This window comes from Fomitopsis serialis, assembly GCF_022376445.1.
Source record: "Fomitopsis serialis strain Sig1Antser10 chromosome Unknown B0H18scaffold_136, whole genome shotgun sequence".
Taxonomy (NCBI): domain Eukaryota; kingdom Fungi; phylum Basidiomycota; class Agaricomycetes; order Polyporales; family Fomitopsidaceae; genus Fomitopsis; species Fomitopsis serialis.
Window position 1 is genome coordinate 74,452 of NW_025955096.1, and position 17,336 is coordinate 91,787.

The 17,336-nt window shown below is 59.4% G+C and overlaps 3 protein-coding genes across 3 annotated transcripts; all 3 read left to right on the forward strand.

Annotated features, from left to right (window-relative positions):
- Nucleotides 1-702: 702 nt before the first annotated feature.
- Nucleotides 703-3,856, forward strand: B0H18DRAFT_959314 (uncharacterized protein; the record flags this gene model as incomplete). The annotated part of the gene is made up of 7 exons (XM_048042800.1): nucleotides 703-812; nucleotides 861-1,024; nucleotides 1,505-1,570; nucleotides 1,742-2,002; nucleotides 2,038-3,251; nucleotides 3,300-3,462; nucleotides 3,630-3,856. 7 exons carry the CDS (start codon nucleotides 703-705, stop codon nucleotides 3,854-3,856), a joined length of 2,205 nt encoding a protein of 734 aa, XP_047887170.1.
- Nucleotides 3,857-8,427: 4,571 nt separating this feature from the next.
- On the forward strand, nucleotides 8,428-9,450 carry B0H18DRAFT_1087557 (ketopantoate hydroxymethyltransferase; the record flags this gene model as incomplete). The annotated part of the gene is made up of 2 exons (XM_048032181.1): nucleotides 8,428-8,499; nucleotides 8,593-9,450. 2 exons carry the CDS (start codon nucleotides 8,428-8,430, stop codon nucleotides 9,448-9,450), a joined length of 930 nt encoding a protein of 309 aa, XP_047887171.1.
- Nucleotides 9,451-13,573: 4,123 nt separating this feature from the next.
- Nucleotides 13,574-13,969, forward strand: B0H18DRAFT_1124901 (uncharacterized protein; the record flags this gene model as incomplete). The annotated part of the gene is made up of 1 exon (XM_048034922.1): nucleotides 13,574-13,969. The coding sequence occupies one exon, from the start codon at nucleotides 13,574-13,576 to the stop codon at nucleotides 13,967-13,969; it is 396 nt and encodes a 131-aa protein (XP_047887172.1).
- Nucleotides 13,970-17,336: the final 3,367 nt, after the last annotated feature.

Sequence of the window (17,336 nt, forward strand, 5' to 3'; positions counted from 1 at the left end):
AAGCCGTGGCACGTCGATTGTCACGGACACCTTGGCTGTCTGCTGCGTGAAATCTGGAGATAATGACGGCATCTCAGTCGCATGCTCGCGGGACGTGATGAGACCGTTAGACCCGTGTCTCAGCCACCAGCGCAGACCAAGACGGATCTTCGAGACGATCTGGTAAATTGAGGGCAACAAGCGCGGAGATCAAAGTCTGAGTCGTCAAGATTCGTCGGGTGCGATCGATCGACCGCCAATCCCAGATTGAGTGTGACGCGCGGAGGATGCGAGGTTGACAAGAATGAAGATGGGAGTGTCGCGTACCTACTTCAACCGATTTGGCGATGTATGTAACGTCGACGAATGGGGAGTGCGCTTGCTATGCGTCGACAGCGCGACTCTTTGGCTGTTGCGCGCTGGTTCCCCGCATGTCACGTACATCGCTGAATTAGAGCGCGCATGTGCGGAATGACCACTTTCAGAGATTCAAGGGTCCATTGACGAACGAACGACGTGTTCTGGCCAGGGAACATAGAGCACGGCGCCGCTGGGACGCGACGCGTGCTGGACGCGTCAGGTCACGGGACTGCGCCATTTGGGAACGATGGTCCGTGCGTGGGAAAAGCGTCCGCGGTTGGGGGAGCTGGCTGTGACATGCCCTCAGTCGCGATCTGTCACCACCCATACCGCCGTGACGGACGCCATCCACGCAGTCTCGAGATGGCTTTCAGCATCCTCTCCATGGCCAACGACGACGACGAGCGCAAGAGCATCGTCTTCAAGGGCAAGTCCCCCCTCTTCTGGCCCCATCTCCCCCCAGAGGTCGTTCGGTGAGTCGCTCGCGCCCGGTGCGCCACTCGACGTTAACGGCAGCGTAGCCTCATCGCCACATTCCATCTCCTCAATGTCGCGCCCGACGCGCAATGTCCCGAGACGTGGCAGCACCCTCAAATGTGGCCTTCCCGCTTTGTCTGGTCTTTGATTCGCGACACCTACGAGGTCGAACGGCTCATGCGCGTATATCCGTCGTGGGGCGCAGCTCGTGAGTCTACCATTCATATCCGCTCATTGTCGCGCGGGCATACGTCGTCCTTTGTCCCTCTCGCTCCTCCCTACATGCAATCGTCCCAACGTCGATATCGACGATGTCGTCTTTCACATTCACTCGCGTCCTTGACCGTGACCGCGTCGCGCCTTGCGGAGCTTGATAGCTCCGGCGACGCTGGGTCCCTGCTGCGCCCTTATCGCCCGGGTCTATGCGCAATACCCGTCATCCTGAAGTCAGACAGCGCGTATCGCTATCACCGTCGATGAGACGAGTCTTGCGCGTAGTCCCAAACCATTGTGGCGCAAGCCATTCGGACGCTAAGTCCATCCTGTGTCTATGCCGACTGGTGCGGTGCATGTTGGCCGTGCATTGACCGCATTTCCGTTGATCACCGCGAGCGATGATTCATCTCCGCGCACATTGCTGTTTCACCTTCATGAAATACGCGCCTTTCATTTTGCGTCATGTATGAAGATGCTGCATTTTCCGCTGCATGGAGCATACCATTGGCGCGGTGCTTTTCGGTAGTTCTCAGACATCGTGCGTTCGCGTGGGCGACGTTTACCTGTCCCCCTGGTTCGGCAGTACCCTGTGCAGAGGCCGAGGGAAACAATGTATAGCCCCGTCACTGTACACTCTGTACCTGAATTCGATATAATGATGCTCATTTTGTTGATCTCGCAGTTGAATATCATGCCTTTTGGCGACAAGCATGTGTCATGATTGACCCTCAAGACCTGCTCATCCACCATTCTGTCATCCACCCAACATCAAAAGGCGGTTCCGCCAACGCAAAGCCCGTGCGGCTATCCCCATATCAGCATTTTCGCAACATCTTCGGCTGCTCTTGTATCGTCTGCCGCATCAACTATCCATTCACGCCCAACGGCCTCGCCGTGGCGAAGCGCGCCATCACGAACCCATGGTTAGGACAAGTCATGGCGTGCAAGGACCATCGAAAATCTACGTTCTGTGGGTGTGCCTCCGCGAGGCGCCCACAATGGAAGGCGAGGCGGAGTATGCGCAGGGCCTGTCGGTCTGCGCGGTAGAGAACGAGGACGACCAGACGTGGCCGGGCGTCGAAACCACATGCCGAATGTGCCGGAAACAGGGTATCTGGCTGGCGGCGAAGCACGATCCCCTGGAGCGCGAGGCGGTAGGCGGCAACCCTCAGCTCACGGCAGACGACTGGGAGACCCGACAGGCGATCGAAGCCTTCGTGGACCTCGGCGAGGGTATGATCAAGGACGTGCTGGAGCTCGCGAAGGAGAAACATTGGTTCAAAGTAAACACTAAGCTAGCGGACATGCTCTCGCAGGCGCTTGCCGCGTCGCGGTTCGCGGGGCGCGGAGAGGGCGCGGAGGGGTACGTGAGCGAAGAGGAGCTGAGTGAGGAGGAGGAGGACGCGGAGCTGGTGAGCATCACGGAGGACGCGGCGGGCATTCGGGAGCTCGCGATCACGGACTTTGCGCGGAATCGCATCCTGGACGGGCACTGGGTGAACCCCACGGACGAGTACAACATGCGTTGGGTGAGCACGACCGCTAACACTCCCCAGGCACAGCACCCGTGCCCATGGAACGCGGGATCTGTGTTCGACGGCGCGCTGGAGGATGGCGAGGCACACGCGGACGGCGGGGAGCTCGCGCACCCGCGTCCGAAGACGATCGCCGCGCTGCGCCCGCCGACGTACAATATATCCAGCATGACATACCAGGCGTACGTCAAGCAGTTCCGGGACATCGTCTTCCCCGCGATGCAGAACGTTGTGCAGCGACTCGCGGCGGAGTGCGCGGCCGACGGGAAGGACGCGGTGGAGGTCGCGCGGGGGATGTCGGTGGACGACGTCGCCGTGGCGCTAAGGGACGAGGCGGTGTGGCGGACGGGCGTGGACTGGCTCGAGTGGCGCGCGAACCAGCAGGAGCACGATCGTAGGCGGCGGAGGGAGAAGGACGACGATGCGGAGTCGACATCGTCCCGATCGAGCGGGTCGCATATGACAAGTCCCGGATTGTCGACCACGACGCTACAGACGACGCCGTCGCCCCCACCGAGTAGCGTCAAGGACGATGACGCGATGTCGTCCTCCCCTGTGTCGGCCATCCCGCCTGCGCTGGAGTCGAGCCCGATCCTCAAGTCCCCGCAGCTGATGCACCCCATTCCGTATGTTCCCGCGAAGGTATCCCATCTCCCAGAGTATAGCATCGGCACGTTCCGATCGGTACGTTTCTTTGTTCTTGATGCGAGTATTACTGACCGCACCGTCTAGTCGTGGGCGAATGCTTGCGCTCCGCTGTACCAGTGCTATTGCTCCATCTGCCAACGACGCGTCATGCAGATGAATGCTGCGGCCAACGCTGCAGCGGTCCAGGACCAGACCGCCACGTCCGACGTCACCCCGCTGTGCAGATTCCTCAGGTGCAAGTGGAGATGTGCGCGCGGAGGAAGAGGAAGAAGAGGAGGAGACGATGACGACGACGATGTGGAGGAGAGCGTGTCCGAGCTGGACATGTCAGAGTATGAGGTAGTCCTCCGCGGGGTGAACCCACGCAAGCGGTCCTCGCAGGAGCTCGACGTCGACGCGTACTCAGACACGAAGACGGATGCTGCGCGGCGGGCGGCTCGCCGCCGAAGCGTGCACGGACGGATGGATCGTACTCACCATCGATGGTCCCGATGACGCCCTCGCCCGGCCGGTTACGCAAACGCCCGTCGGAGGAGCTCGAGGAGGACAGCGAGGCCGCGCAGGGCAACGGCGAGCACAAGCGGTCGCGGACGGAGTCGCATCCGCGGAGCGTGAGTGCGAGTGCAGAGGTGGTCGCGTAGGTCCCTGCGTTGTTATCCGATAGCTCGTGCCCGTGCGCGGAAAGGGTACGAGACGGACCTTGGGCTGTCAGGCCCTCTACCGCGTGGGTCCCGCACGGCGTCCTGGTTCACTCGGGCTGGCAGGCTAGCTGAAGACGGCCGTTTCGTGTTGTTGTCCGGCGTGTTCGGCTGGGTGTCGAGCCTTCCGTCATCGATCGGGATGTCTCGCGTGCCGTCAACGCGTCGCGGAGGTTGTCGCGCGTGGTCGCCTACGTCGTTCGTCGCGTCGAGGCGAGGACTGACTCTCACTTCGTTCTCCCACTGATCTTTTTCGCGTTTCGCTTCATTGTACAATCATTGTATGCATCCCCTGTTCACTCTGTCGCCGCATCTCCGCCCCCCTCCCCTGATCCCCTCTCCTCTCGCATTGCAGTAACACTTATCTTCTCTGATCTGTACGTGTGTTGGTGTGGTCGCTTGTGTGTGTGAGCATTAGGTATTGGTGTCGCTGTTGACGTGTGTTGCGTTGATGTTCAGGAGGAGCTCCCTGAAAGCTGTAGTGTAGAACGCAAAGGACTGTTGTACAAGTAGCTACCTGCACGCATTGGATAACATTATTTTTCCGATGATTCTGTGTTGCCTGTGTCTATTGAGGACATGCAAATATGTCGTCGTGGTGCTCGCAAGCTCGCAGAATGAAGCAGGTCGGACGGCATGCGCTGATTGTTGTACCGCTGGTGGTCGAACCACTGTGTCGGATGTCCTTAGGCATATGGATATCGGATTTCTTGGGACAACCGCATGCATACCAATACACAAGGTTCGGGACGTTGGTAGGACATCAAGTAAACCGGATCCCCCTACGTAGATGTATCGATTCTGGCGGCATAGGTCATGAGGATGTTTGAGGAGCGGCGACAACTTACCTCTGTCCCCAATGCAGAGTTGCGAGTCCGTACCTGTCCGTACGTGGCACCTAGACATCACTGATAAGACGCCTTGGTAGGCTGCCAAGCGCCCCCGGCGTGGCAGCCTAGCAAGGCTGCAAACCCTTCTAAACGCCATCTGCCAGTTTCTGGGCAGTTTCCCCTCGCCCTTTTCCTCTATAAGGTAACAATCCCTTCTGCCCCTTCGCGCACGCCCAAGTTCCTCCGGCGGCCCACGTGCTGCGTGGCTGAGGGCGCTCCCCGATCAAGGATCTCGTATCCCGATCCCCCGCGTCGCGCCCGATGTTCGGTAAGCCGCTGCCGCCCCCGCTGAGCTCGCCGCCACCGCGTACGCGCCCACAGCGTTGCGCTCGCCGTCGCCGTCAACGACAACGACGGGCTCCGCGAGGGTGTCGAGTCCACACCGACTCGGATGCTGCCGAGTGGTGCGTTCCCGAGCCTCGCGGGCACTCCCACGGCTGTTGATGGGGAGATTCCCACGCATGCTCGCCGCCGCGCCTGGCGCTGTGCTCGCTGTCGACGACGACGAGCTTGAGTATCTCGCTCCCCTGTCCGTTCCTCGTCGCGATTTTGTGCTACATACATATAGTATCAATTTGAACACTGTATATAGGCCTCTATTGTATATAGAATCAGTAGTTACCTCGGAATTGTATGAATTTACATCCAGTTATGCCTGTGCATTATGCATGGATAGAGCGGTCAAAAGCGAGAATAATGTGCTCTTTTATACTCATTGTTACTACTGTTATGATACATAACTAGTCTCTCAATACTATAGGCAAGCCATCCTGCCCTGTAAGTGAAAACTCCGCCATAAGTGGCCATGTATAACATCTCAACCAATGTACTGGTACTCAAAGAAACAGTACTAATATACTCATTGAATGCATGCATGCTTACTCACTACTTGTTGTACGGTCTCTGTAGCAACTGGGGTTGATAGAGGTCAAATGTAGGTGGAATGCCACACATATGGCTGGCTCTGTTGCACAGCATCTAATGCATGTATATACACAGATCTTGAATGTTTTGGCATCTATTAGTGCTAACAAACAATGCTAGGGTATAAAAACATAACAGGATTGTATGCACACCATGCGATGCGATGATGTTCGCACTGGTGGCTGACCCAGTGGCTGAGAAAAAGAGTGAGTCGGAATCATGCACCTCGTCCTTGATTGGCGTCGGATAAAACGGAAATAGTACCCACTAATGGTAAAACAATGTTAGTACTTGTCCGAAGTTGTTTTGAGTCAATGAGGTGACAGCCGGTGGGTCTGTATGCAGAAGTGGTCGTAGTGGCGTGAAAGCGCCCGTACACTCGTTAAGTGTGCAATGCACTCGAGCGATGTTCACTCGGGCACCGCTTCGGGCATGTCCCCGAACTGCCCGAGATGATGTTCGTCTCGCTCTACACGACTTCCTGCTTGTCCAATCCCAAAGAGACCTCACATATAGCATTGAGATATACAATACATACTGTATACCAAGTTTGGAGACAATCCAACCACAGGGTATGACGTGATAAGTTCTTCTCCTTCCTGTAGCCACCTATAGCTAATTGAATGAATGCCCTTGTCATCTCATCTTAGAAACTTATTGTAAGTGTATTCCATACAGATATGATGCCAATGTAGATTCTGAGAAGTTGTCATAATGTCTGGATGCATGTAGAGGCTCCAAATGAATGGATATGCTTTTTGTACATGTGAACATCCTCATAACATTGAGGCACATATACTAGTCCTGATACTGTGAGTATACATAAAACAGTACATGAATGTTCTTGCAACATACTGGTAGAGCTTTCATGAGCTACAGTGGAGAGGTTGTAATGTTATGCATGCCCCCTTATGGCGAAGTTTCGCATTTTGGGGCCAGTAATCCTTCATCAAACACTATGTATTGCTTGTGGATAATCATACCAGTTATCTAGAGTTTATGAGAGCATATTATGCTCACTTCTGACCGCTCTATTGATGGGTACTAGGTAGGCATTACTGGGGAGATAGTCATACTATTCCGAGGTAACAACACATTGTATACACTTTATAAGCCTATATACACTTTGAATATCACTACTAGATACATGGCTCAAGAAATTGTGGCAAGAAACGAAGAGGGGAGCGAGATACTCAAGCTCGTCGTCGTCGACAGCGAGCACAGCGCCAGGCGCGGCGGCGAGCATGCGTGGGAATCTCCCCATCAACAGCCGTGGGAGTGCCCGCGAGGCTCGGGAACGCACCACTCGGCAGCATCCGAGTCGGTGTGGACTCGACACCCTCGCGGAGCCCGTCGTTGTCGTTGACGGCGACGGCGAGCGCAACGCTGTGGGCGCGTACGCGGTGGCGGCGAGCTCAGCGGGGGCGGCAGCGGCTTACCGAACATCGGGCGCGACGCGGGGGATCGGGATACGAGATCCTTGATCGGGGAGCGCCCTCAGCCACGCAGCACGTGGGCCGCCGGAGGAACTTGGGCGTGCGCGAAGGGGCAGAAGGGATTGTTACCTTATAGAGGAAAAGGGCGAGGGGAAACTGCCCAGAAACTGGCAGATGGCGTTTAGAAGGGTTTGCAGCCTTGCTAGGCTGCCACGCCGGGGGCGCTTGGCAGCCTACCAAGGCGTCTTATCAGTGATGTCTAGGTGGTACGTGGGCGATCGTCTTCGCGCGATAATACTATATCGGGTCACGATCTCGGCCACCCTAGCAATCGACAAAGCCTCCTCACTCTGTGTGGGCCATGATGACCTGAATTCTTGTGAGAAGGTATGTTAAAAGACCTCAGGAATATGAGAAAAATATGAGAAAAATACACAAACATTGAGTCAAGCTCGGTAGCCAAATCTCTGGTCGAGAGTAGGATGAGCCCACACTGACTAGGAAGTCGGTCACATCATCGGAAAATAGCTTGCTACATTGCAGAAGCCGACCTTCGTGGTCTGCATTTCATAGAAATATATTTGAATATATGACCTTGATTGTTTCTAGGCCATGATGCATCAGAATTCGAGTGAGGTACCCAGTCATGGACGAGCGGTCCAGGATATCAAGCCACTGCTTACCAAAAATGGGTATCATCGCAAAGGGTGATTTTTCCTGCACACACATCTCAATGCATTGGCTTCAAATTTTGTACAGGCATTAAACGAATGTATAGAAACATGCTACAATTTATTTCATAGCTATAGAAGGCATGGTTGTTGAATGAGGCTCGAGTGTCCGACTAGCTAGGCTGTCCGAGATCGTGACCCGATATAGTAAACTCACTGCCCGTTCGAGCCTTGGCCTTAGTAGGAGCACTTCGCCACCGCCGTCGCCTCGCCTCGACTCGGCTCAGCGTCGTCTACGCACGACGGTTCATAGTGCAACGACCGAGCTGCGAGTCCCGGCGCATGAGTATTGACGACAATATTTTAGCTGATTGTGTCACAGCCGATTGTCTCATCAAAGAGTGCTTATGTCCAGTGTCGGCGCTGCACATACATGTGAAATTCCGCAGAGTAAGCCACCGCCGGCCAAATGATCAGCCCGGAATTCGCCACCGTCGTGGGCTCATTCCGAGTCGAGCGTCCTCCCTTCACGGACGAGTAGTTCAAAAGTATGGTCGCACCACCATTCGCTCGACGGTACGACCTGGAACGCTATGTTCGCCAGACAGCAGATCCGAAGTATGCGACTCCAGCAGATCGCAGGCAACGGGCGGCGGTGGATGAGCGTACGTCCTGAGGAGAGGGCACCCGAGAGTAAGTCTTGCTCCCTCTGTTCGTCGAGTCTTTGCAGCTCACGGAGAATAGATGCGGCGCGGAAGAAGATCACCATTCAGCACCTGCACGGCATGAAGAGGAAACGCACCCCTATCGCGATGCTGACCGCCTACGACTTTCCAACCGGCCGCGCCTGCGAGGCCCACGGCGTCGACATCACCCTCGTCGGCGACTCTCTCGCGCAAGTCTGCCTCGGCTACGACGCGACGACGCGGCTCACGCTCGACGAGATGATCCACCACTGCCGCGCGGTCGCGCGGGGCAGCGCGGCGCCCCTCCTCGTCGCGGACATGCCGTTCGGGACCTACCACGCCGGCGCGGACGACGCGGTGCGCAATGCGGTGCGGCTCGTGCGCGAGGGCGGCGCCGAGGCGGTGAAGATCGAGGGAGGGAGGGAGGTCGTGGACACGGTGCGGCGGCTGACGACGGTCGGGATCCCGGTCATGGGCCACATCGGCCTGCTTCCCCAGCGGCAAGCGATCCTATCGGGCTACCGCGTCCAAGGCAGGAGTGCGGGGGATGCGCTGGGTCTGGTGGACAGCGCGCTCGCGCTGGAGGACGCTGGGGCGTTCGCGATCGTGCTCGAGGCGATCCCGCACGCTGTCGGCTCGCACATTACCCGACGTCTGCGCCAGGCGGCTACGATTGGCATCGGGGCGGGGTGGGAGACGGACGGGCAGGTCCTTGTCTGGGACGACCTGATGGGCACCTGGGGCGGGCACAAGGCGAAGTTCGTGCGCCGGTTCGGGGACGTGCGCGGCGAGGTCGAGAGAGGGGTGAAGGCGTACGTGCAGGCGGTGAGGGACCGCAGCTTCCCTTCGGACAGCGAGAGCTACGAGATGCCCGCGGAGGAGGCGGAGAGGTTCTGCAAGCTCACGGAGATTGGGAACGACCAGCCGTGACGGCGGTAGGCAGAGCTTTTGTCGGAAGCGTAAAGTTTATTCAGTATCTATAGCATACGACACTGCTACTCGGTTCGATCTGTCATGTGAGTTCGTCCGTCTTCGCCTGCTAATTCGCTGCTAACTGTGCACGTTCATCGTGTGATGCAGTTCGTTTTTGTAGAGGTAGACAATAGCATCCCTCGACCGTGAGCGTGTGTACGGTGCTGCATCAGGACGATAGCTGAGTACTCAAGATAGCCTGCTGGCCCGTCAATGTCCATATTGTCTCATCCGCGCTCAATTCCCATGACAGCTCGTATCGCCAGATAGCTACTGGTGAGCTCGAAACTCGAAGTTCTAGGCCATACAGCATGATGCAAGGAGCAACATACCATACCACGCATCTAACCTCGAGAAGTATCCCCGGTGCGTGACTTTCATTCGCCATTCGACTCCCGAGCTATGATCAGTGCTCGCTCATAGCATCGCCTGACTACGCGTTGACCTCGCCCGCACGGTCGTCAATACCATACGAAACTATCTCGTCGACGGCTGGCAGCCCACCCCGGGACTCTGCTGCTCCGTCAGATTGATCGCGACGCGCAGACACCCCCGGCCAACGGTATCTAGCGACATCGCGTCGAGCATAGCGGACAGCTATGAAGTTCTGGGTATCACAGCCGAGTCCGGTAGACCTCGACGCCTACCGCAGGACGTGGCACTTGCCTAAGCACGTCTGCGCATCGACTTCGTGTTGCGGATGTCGTGTTCCGGATCCGCGCGGATGATGTTGTACCAGCCACGAGCCAGGTTCGTCCCGAAGAAGGGAATGGACGAGCCACGCATGCGACGGTGTGGATCGAAAGAAGACGTGTGTACGCCCAATCTCGCTCCGGCCGAGTTCCTCTGATCCGTCTCACTCTCTAGCAGTGCGCACGGAAAGCACTCGACTGTATACGCGCCGCGTCAGGCGAGATCGGCCATGGACATACTCTTCACGGTGCAGTTGGCATGCAGCGCCGAGTCACGGTGGGTGTACTAGAAGTAACACGCAAATGTCCCTTCGCATCGTCGGAGCCTTCCTCACGCTGCACAGATGCCCGCACCGGAAACGCTGCGCTGCACACGAGCCCACATGCGTTCTCTGACCCTCCGAGACAGGCGCACAGTCTAAAGGGACCACGAAACGCGCAAAATAAATGGGACTTCCACAAGTGCCTACGCGACAACCGGTATCCAGCAGGACGCGGGGTCCACGGTGCCTCCCCGTACCACGACCGCCGTTGCCCTCCACGCGACGGCGTGCCATATGCGCTGCAGCCGATGCCCGACGCCGAGCTCGACAGCAAGCCTCCACCCCGGCACACTCTGTCCATCTCGTCCCCGTCCCCGTCCCCGTACCCAACTGATGCGCAGGGATCCAGCACCGCCGCGACAGCGGCCGGTCGACGTCCCTGTTCCACCGACCCCACACGGCGCCCGAGCACCCCAAATGCCACTGCAGCGTACAGGACGCGCGGGACACGCACGCACGAGCGGAGGCGCGTCCCCCCGCGACCGTCTGACACAGGGCACACGCTGCGTGGCGGCCTGTCTTCCGCGGCCTCCCTCGGGATTGCTGTGTTGGTTTGGCCCGGCGCAGGGCCGGCAGTACGGACCCGGGTCGCGGGTTCTCGCTGGGTCGGGGTGGCTGCACGCGCCGGCGGACTCTGAGGCCGGAGGAGCGGGGCCCATCGCTGCCTGTGGGACGACGGTGCCAGCGAGACGTCTCGCGGGGGTCCGTGCGCATCCAACATCTGGCCTCGACCAAGGAACGAGAAGAAAAGAGCGTGTCCGCGGCGGTGGGTAGCAGTGCTGCGGAGGCCGCGAGAGGGGGGCGGTTCAGAGCGAGGTGGGTTGCGAGGTCCTGCGTGGGTGGGCTGTCTTTGCGTGGCGATTGCGCTGTGTGAAGACTCTCGTGACGACTCTACGACTGACCGCGGCGAACGGGAGGGCGATGGGACGCACGAGACGGGAAGGCGACGTTGTGGGGCAGGCTTGCGTGGCCGTGGGCCGCGGACCGCGATGTGACTGTATATCCCAAGTTCAAGGGTGTCGCAGGTGCGTCTTGATGTAGGTGGCATTCGTACCTCCACGAACGAGGACACGTACAGGCTCTGACGCGGACGTGTCGAGGCAGCGGTACAACCTCGACGCCCGGTGTCAGAGCAGCCTGCTCATGTCGGGATCTGTCAAGCGCTGGGTGGTATGCGGCGAACCCTCGTACGTTCGCCGTACGAGACGTCCCTCGAGCTCAAGCTGCATCACGCACGATCGCGCCGTCTCCGTAAAGCCCGTTCCATTCAAGTACTGACGATTGAAGAGTGCCTGTTCCAAGGACTCCGAGCTGCACGGGCGCGCTCGCCGGCCACCTAGCACTGCTTCCCGGTGAGATCTCCCTGCCAGTGGCCATCCCTTCTTCCACTTCCAAGTTCACCGGCACCCTCGCCGTGCCGGTCTCCCGCAACGGCATCCCAGTGCGCACGCCGACGGGGGCTGCTGACTGCCAGGCTACATCCCGCAGCTGGACGACATCGCGGCATCGCAGCAGCGGTACATATCGGGGGCGCAGCAGCCTGAGTGCGAGCAATGAGACCATATCCGGCGTAATTGCTCGTTCTGCGGGGGCGTGGGCCGTTCCTGTATCCCCGCGAAACCGTCCCCCGCGCATCCTCATATCCAGCCGCCGTTGCAAATACGCTGCCAGTGCTCCGAGTCTCCCAGCCACGCGCAGAGAGCGGTGGATCGGGCGGGCGATCGTAGCATCACGTACGCGGGGATCAAAGCGCGCTTTCCCCATCCGCGCGGGCGATGGGATCGATATCTGGCCGGAGGACGCGTCCCGAAGCGGACGCACGCCCGCGGGCCCAATGCGAGCCAATGCGCGGCCCCGCGCAGGCGCCCGGCCGATCCCACCAGCGTGTCTTCGGGAGGCGCCCGTGTGTCCCGCGCACGCGTCGCCCATTGGCCTCTGCGCTGCGCACGACGCGTCTACCCCCGTGCTGCCTGCCTGCCTGCCACGGACGCGCTTCGGATGCGTCTTCGCCGTCACGCTGCGCCCCGCAATGTAGCCGTTTCGAGCGTAGGACCCCCTTCTGTTCGGTACGCTCGCTCCCCTCCGCATCCCTGAGGCCAGTACTTGCGCTGCGTCTCAAGGGGTAGCAGGAAGTAAAATTTCGTACACAAGGCCAGATTATTCCGAAATTTCCGAATTCTGGCCCCCCACCTACCCCACCCCCCTGTATATTTTTCCGATGTACGGTTCTGTGGCTCGGGGGACCCCCCACCCTCTAAAAATGTGCTGTTATTTGACGGGAAAATGTACTAAATACCACGTGATCTTCGTAACTCGTTTCACAGATGACAACATGGCTGTCCGGAAGAGCTGGACTGAGTCTGCGAGTAGGACGACGCGACGTAGAGCGCGCTGAGTGTTGCGTACAGCCCGGGTCCACGAGCTTCGCAGTGGTATTGGTACCACGACAGCTGGTCAAAGTTGCAGAGCTCGACACTGCAGAACTTGAAGGGCTGTACACTGTGTTCGTGGTGCCAACCGACAGACATGCACAACTAAGCCACGACTGACTACTTCCCACAAGTCTCGCTGATCCTCGTCCGACGCGAGTCAACGCCGTGAAGGTCAGCTAGTTCAGTTCGAGGGACCGTCACGTCACCAACATCGTAGACAACGTGAACCTGCATCGCTAACGAGGGCAGGCATACAGGCCACAGAATGCAGTACGATAACACATACTATCGGTCTCAATCATCACGACCTCCTCGTCGTGCACCACACTGTCTTTTTAAGCTTTTTTTTTTTTTTTTTTTTTATTCTCCATGTTTACCCTCCGTACGCTACGTACATGTGGAGCCATATATAGTCTAAGCCATACTTGTTCACCCGCCCTGTGGCGACGGAGTGAGGTACAGCGGGTTCCGTCGGGCATCGGGTCGGGCGCCAATCGCATTCATGCGATCGCGTGCCACTCGCCGTTCCAACGTATCTTGTGACGCGTCTAACAACTGACTCGCCGAGTCTGCAACTAGTACAAGCTCGGGGTCTAGCAGCGCGGTCTTTTTAAGCTTGAGGGTGCCCTCCGAGATGGACTCGGCCATCCGGGCGCGCGCGGGGCACCTTGACCGTCTGCACTGGCAGGTGACTCCCGGCGGATGTAGTATGAGCACGTTCGACGTGTCGCACAACACTGCGACCTTGGCAACAAGTTTCATCGAGCGTAATTGTGTGCGTCTTGAGTACGCTGTCGCAACTTTCCTCGTCTGCACGCAGGACGTCCATGCCTGGTACCGAATGTCCGTGTATAATACTGTGGTTGTGTGCTTCAATGAACACTCCATCCTCTCCCTTGGCTCCTGCGACGACTGTCTCATCTTGAATGACGAGCTGAACGTCCTCCCTATATCCCGTGGCAAGGACATCAAGTCCATCGAGGAGGAACACGGGAAGGGCAAGGCCACGTCCGAGCTGAAGGCGCTCTAGGATAGTCTTGCAGATACGAAGTCTGTTGGCGAACTGGTCAAGCTCTCTAAAACTCTCAACCAAGCGCAGGCGATTCTCACGTTCGTTGATGCGATTGCGGAGAAGACACTGACTCGGAGCTCAGCGCTCAACGGTCACCCTCACCGCGGCCCATGGACAAGGCAAGTCTGCAGCGCTGGGTCTTGCAATTGCCGCGGCGCTCGCGCATGGGTACTCGTAACGGGAATAGCCTAGCAATGCCTTACCCATATCACATTTTTGCCTCCCTACATCAATATGTACTCAGTAGAGATTCAAAAACTGTGAAGGTAGGACTCACATGGGCAGCAGACATATGGCAGACCATTGAACATTGAAGTTTGAACACTGAATAACGCGACAAGCGCGCATTCACATGCTGCCCAAAGGGGGAGGAGACGGTCTCTACAGTCTCCGTTGGGTCTCCGGTGGTGTTGGTTGCGCTGCGCGTGAGCACTGTGGGTCCCGGTCAATATCCGCCCCACAGCAAATTTGTTCTACAGAAGTGCGGAAATTTCTTCATCGAGGTCAGAGTTGGGGAGGGTAACAGGTTTTTTCGGATTATCGGTAGGTAATTTCGAAACCGCCCATCCAGGGGGTCCCCACCCCCCCTCCCCCGGGGGCCTTGTGTATGAGATCTTCCGATCTGCTACCCCTTGCTGCGTCTTGATGTTTTCTGCGCGCCACGCCGCCTGACTTCTGCCGCGTCAGTTTGGCAGCCGTGTACTGGCGTCTGGGGCCACGGGTGGACTGGCGAATGCAGCCTAGTAGAGACGGACGAGTCGCCGCGTCCGAGTCGCAGCTGGGGTGCTCGTGTGCCCGGTGCGCGGGTGCCACTGGCCACCCATACATCTGCACTTCCGTAATATGCGCGCGCTGATGAGTCTTCGCCTGCCGCTGGCCCACAACCGCACTTCTCGACTGCGCGTCGTACTTATCGCGATACTACACCCGCCCTTGCCTGCCTGAACGGGCCACAGGACGGTGCGTATGTGGTGCGGAGGCTCCGCCGGGAAGGACGTGCCCGGCACGCCTGTGAGTGTGGGGTGCCGTGTTGTATTTCTGGCGCCTCCACTGTTAGTACGCCTCTGGACCTTGTTCTCCGATTGAGATTGTTTTGAATCACGTTCTGCAAGGTCGCGCTGCCGAGTGATCACATCACGGCAGGACACATTGTTCTCGACGCGCCGCATCTCTCTACTTACATGGCGATCTTACGAACTTACTCCCCGTTGAATTCCAAGCGATAGGTTGTTGTGTATCGCACTGGGACGGCGCTGGACGAGTTGTTGTGCGACGTCGGGTCAAGACATTGATGCCTCCTTGTTCCGTCCTGCACTCGAGCCAGTAGTGACTTAGGCTTACCAACGCGACCTCGTGAGACACGAACAGAACCATCACCCACTGACACGACAGACCCACTCCCAGGTACGGCGCAAGACGAGTCGGCGGGACAGACGTCCCCCTCGGCGCTGCGCCACATGCATATGCAACACCAGGTCCTTCTGCCAACTCGAACGCACCGTGTCACATCTGCCCAAGTTCCCCTGGCCCTGGGCAGGACGATCGCCCTCCCTCGCCTCAACGCCCTCGACCATCCAGGACCAGCGCATCCACACCCCGCGTCCGCGTCGGGGCATCCCACCCACATCCACACCCGCCTCGCACTCGACGCCCCGCCCGTCCGCGCGGCCCTGCGTGCACTATCGCCGGCGCGCCTGCGGCTTCGCTCGGCCACCCTCGCGCTTCTCCTGCTTGTTCGAGCCACTGGCACGGGCAGGCCTCTGCTTCTGCTTCTGCTTCTACTGCTGCTTCGTGCGTTCCGGGGGCGTGCGCGCAATGAAGCCGGATGCGGCGCGCTTCCTGCCCGTTTCGGCCGCGTGCGCTCCAAGTTGAGTTCGTCTCGTCGCAAATCGCCCCCTCGCCCTCGCCCTCGCCCGCTCCGTGGTGGTGGTCGACGCGTACGCCACTGCTGCTGACGGTCCGAGCCGCACGCTCGCCATCCGCCCTCGATACTAGATACTCGGTTCCGGCACCCACCCACCCAGCCCACGGCCCTCAGCTGCAGGCCTCTCCCGGGCTGCCGCCTCGGACGGCACGCGTCGCCCAGGCCGCCGGGCCACTGGCAGCCGAGGGTCGCGCGTACGTCCGGGTCCTTCGAACCTCAGCGCACCCCGTGGCCGTCCCGCTTCTGTGAACTTACGGCGAACGACGCACCAAACGCGGACAGTACGCAGGGCGCAGGCCGTACCCGGCGACGCGTACCATTACGAGACTCTTAATGAAGTAGCGTGATCCGCCCGGACTCGGAGGGAAGCCCAGACGATTCAGAAGCTCGCGCCGTGACGTGCCGCCGGAACCTGAGCCTGAGCCTGCGCCGTTCTCGCTGACGACGCACGAGGCGCACTATCCCTGGGCAGGCCCTGCAGGGTCGCGCTGATGTTCTGTGCGGCTGCAAGTGCCGGCGGCGGCCCTCACGTTGTTGGGGACCGCGCGCGCGGGGAGGCCGCGGAGGCGCGTGTTGCCCACTCGAACCCTGCGTCGGTATCTTGCCACAGAGAGGGCCCCGCGCGCGAGCGAGAGGGAGGAAGCGCGGAGAGCCAGCGCGGTGTCCGACTTTGTCCATCTCGAAGCACGCCGACAAGCTATTCATATCGGGTGCCACCGAGCGGGCGGGCGGGGCGACGAGATGCGAGGGGCGAGATGGGGCTCGCGATGCAGATGGGCCCCCGAGTGCGAGGCTGCGATGGGGCCGGGATAATGGAAGCGAGATCCCGCTGGGCCCGGCGCACTGGCAGGCGACGGCGTATACGTATACGTGCGCGGTACAGTGTCCGGGACCGTGCGCGTGGGTACCTGGAGAAGCACGCGGGATCGTGGGCTGCGGCTCCCACGCGCGCTGGGCTGGACGGTGGACGCTAGAAGGTGTGGGCTGGGCGAGAGGGGATGGGGAGGCCCCGGGGGGATGGATGGGCGCGTGGGACGACGCGCTGGCGGGCGAGTGCGTACTGGGGCCGTGCAGTGTTGCCTGCTGGGCCGCGAGAGACGGCCGCGTTCGGTGAGTCACGTTGTCGTCGGTGGCCTTTGACGCGGACGCTTGGTTTGGAGCAGTGAGACTCGTGCGTCATCTGTGTCCAGCGACTTCGGACGTGAGCCAGGTCCGCGACGCGCTCGACGCGCACCGATCCCTGATCACGACCGACGCAGTATCTCAACGGGGTCGAGCTACAAGTCTGTGCTCCGCGGGGGGACCAGCCACGTCCGTCTCACGGTCATCTACCGCGACGCCATCCACCCTCGCGGCTGCCGGAGCTCCCGTCCCGACCCCTCGCAGCACGCCGACCGCCCG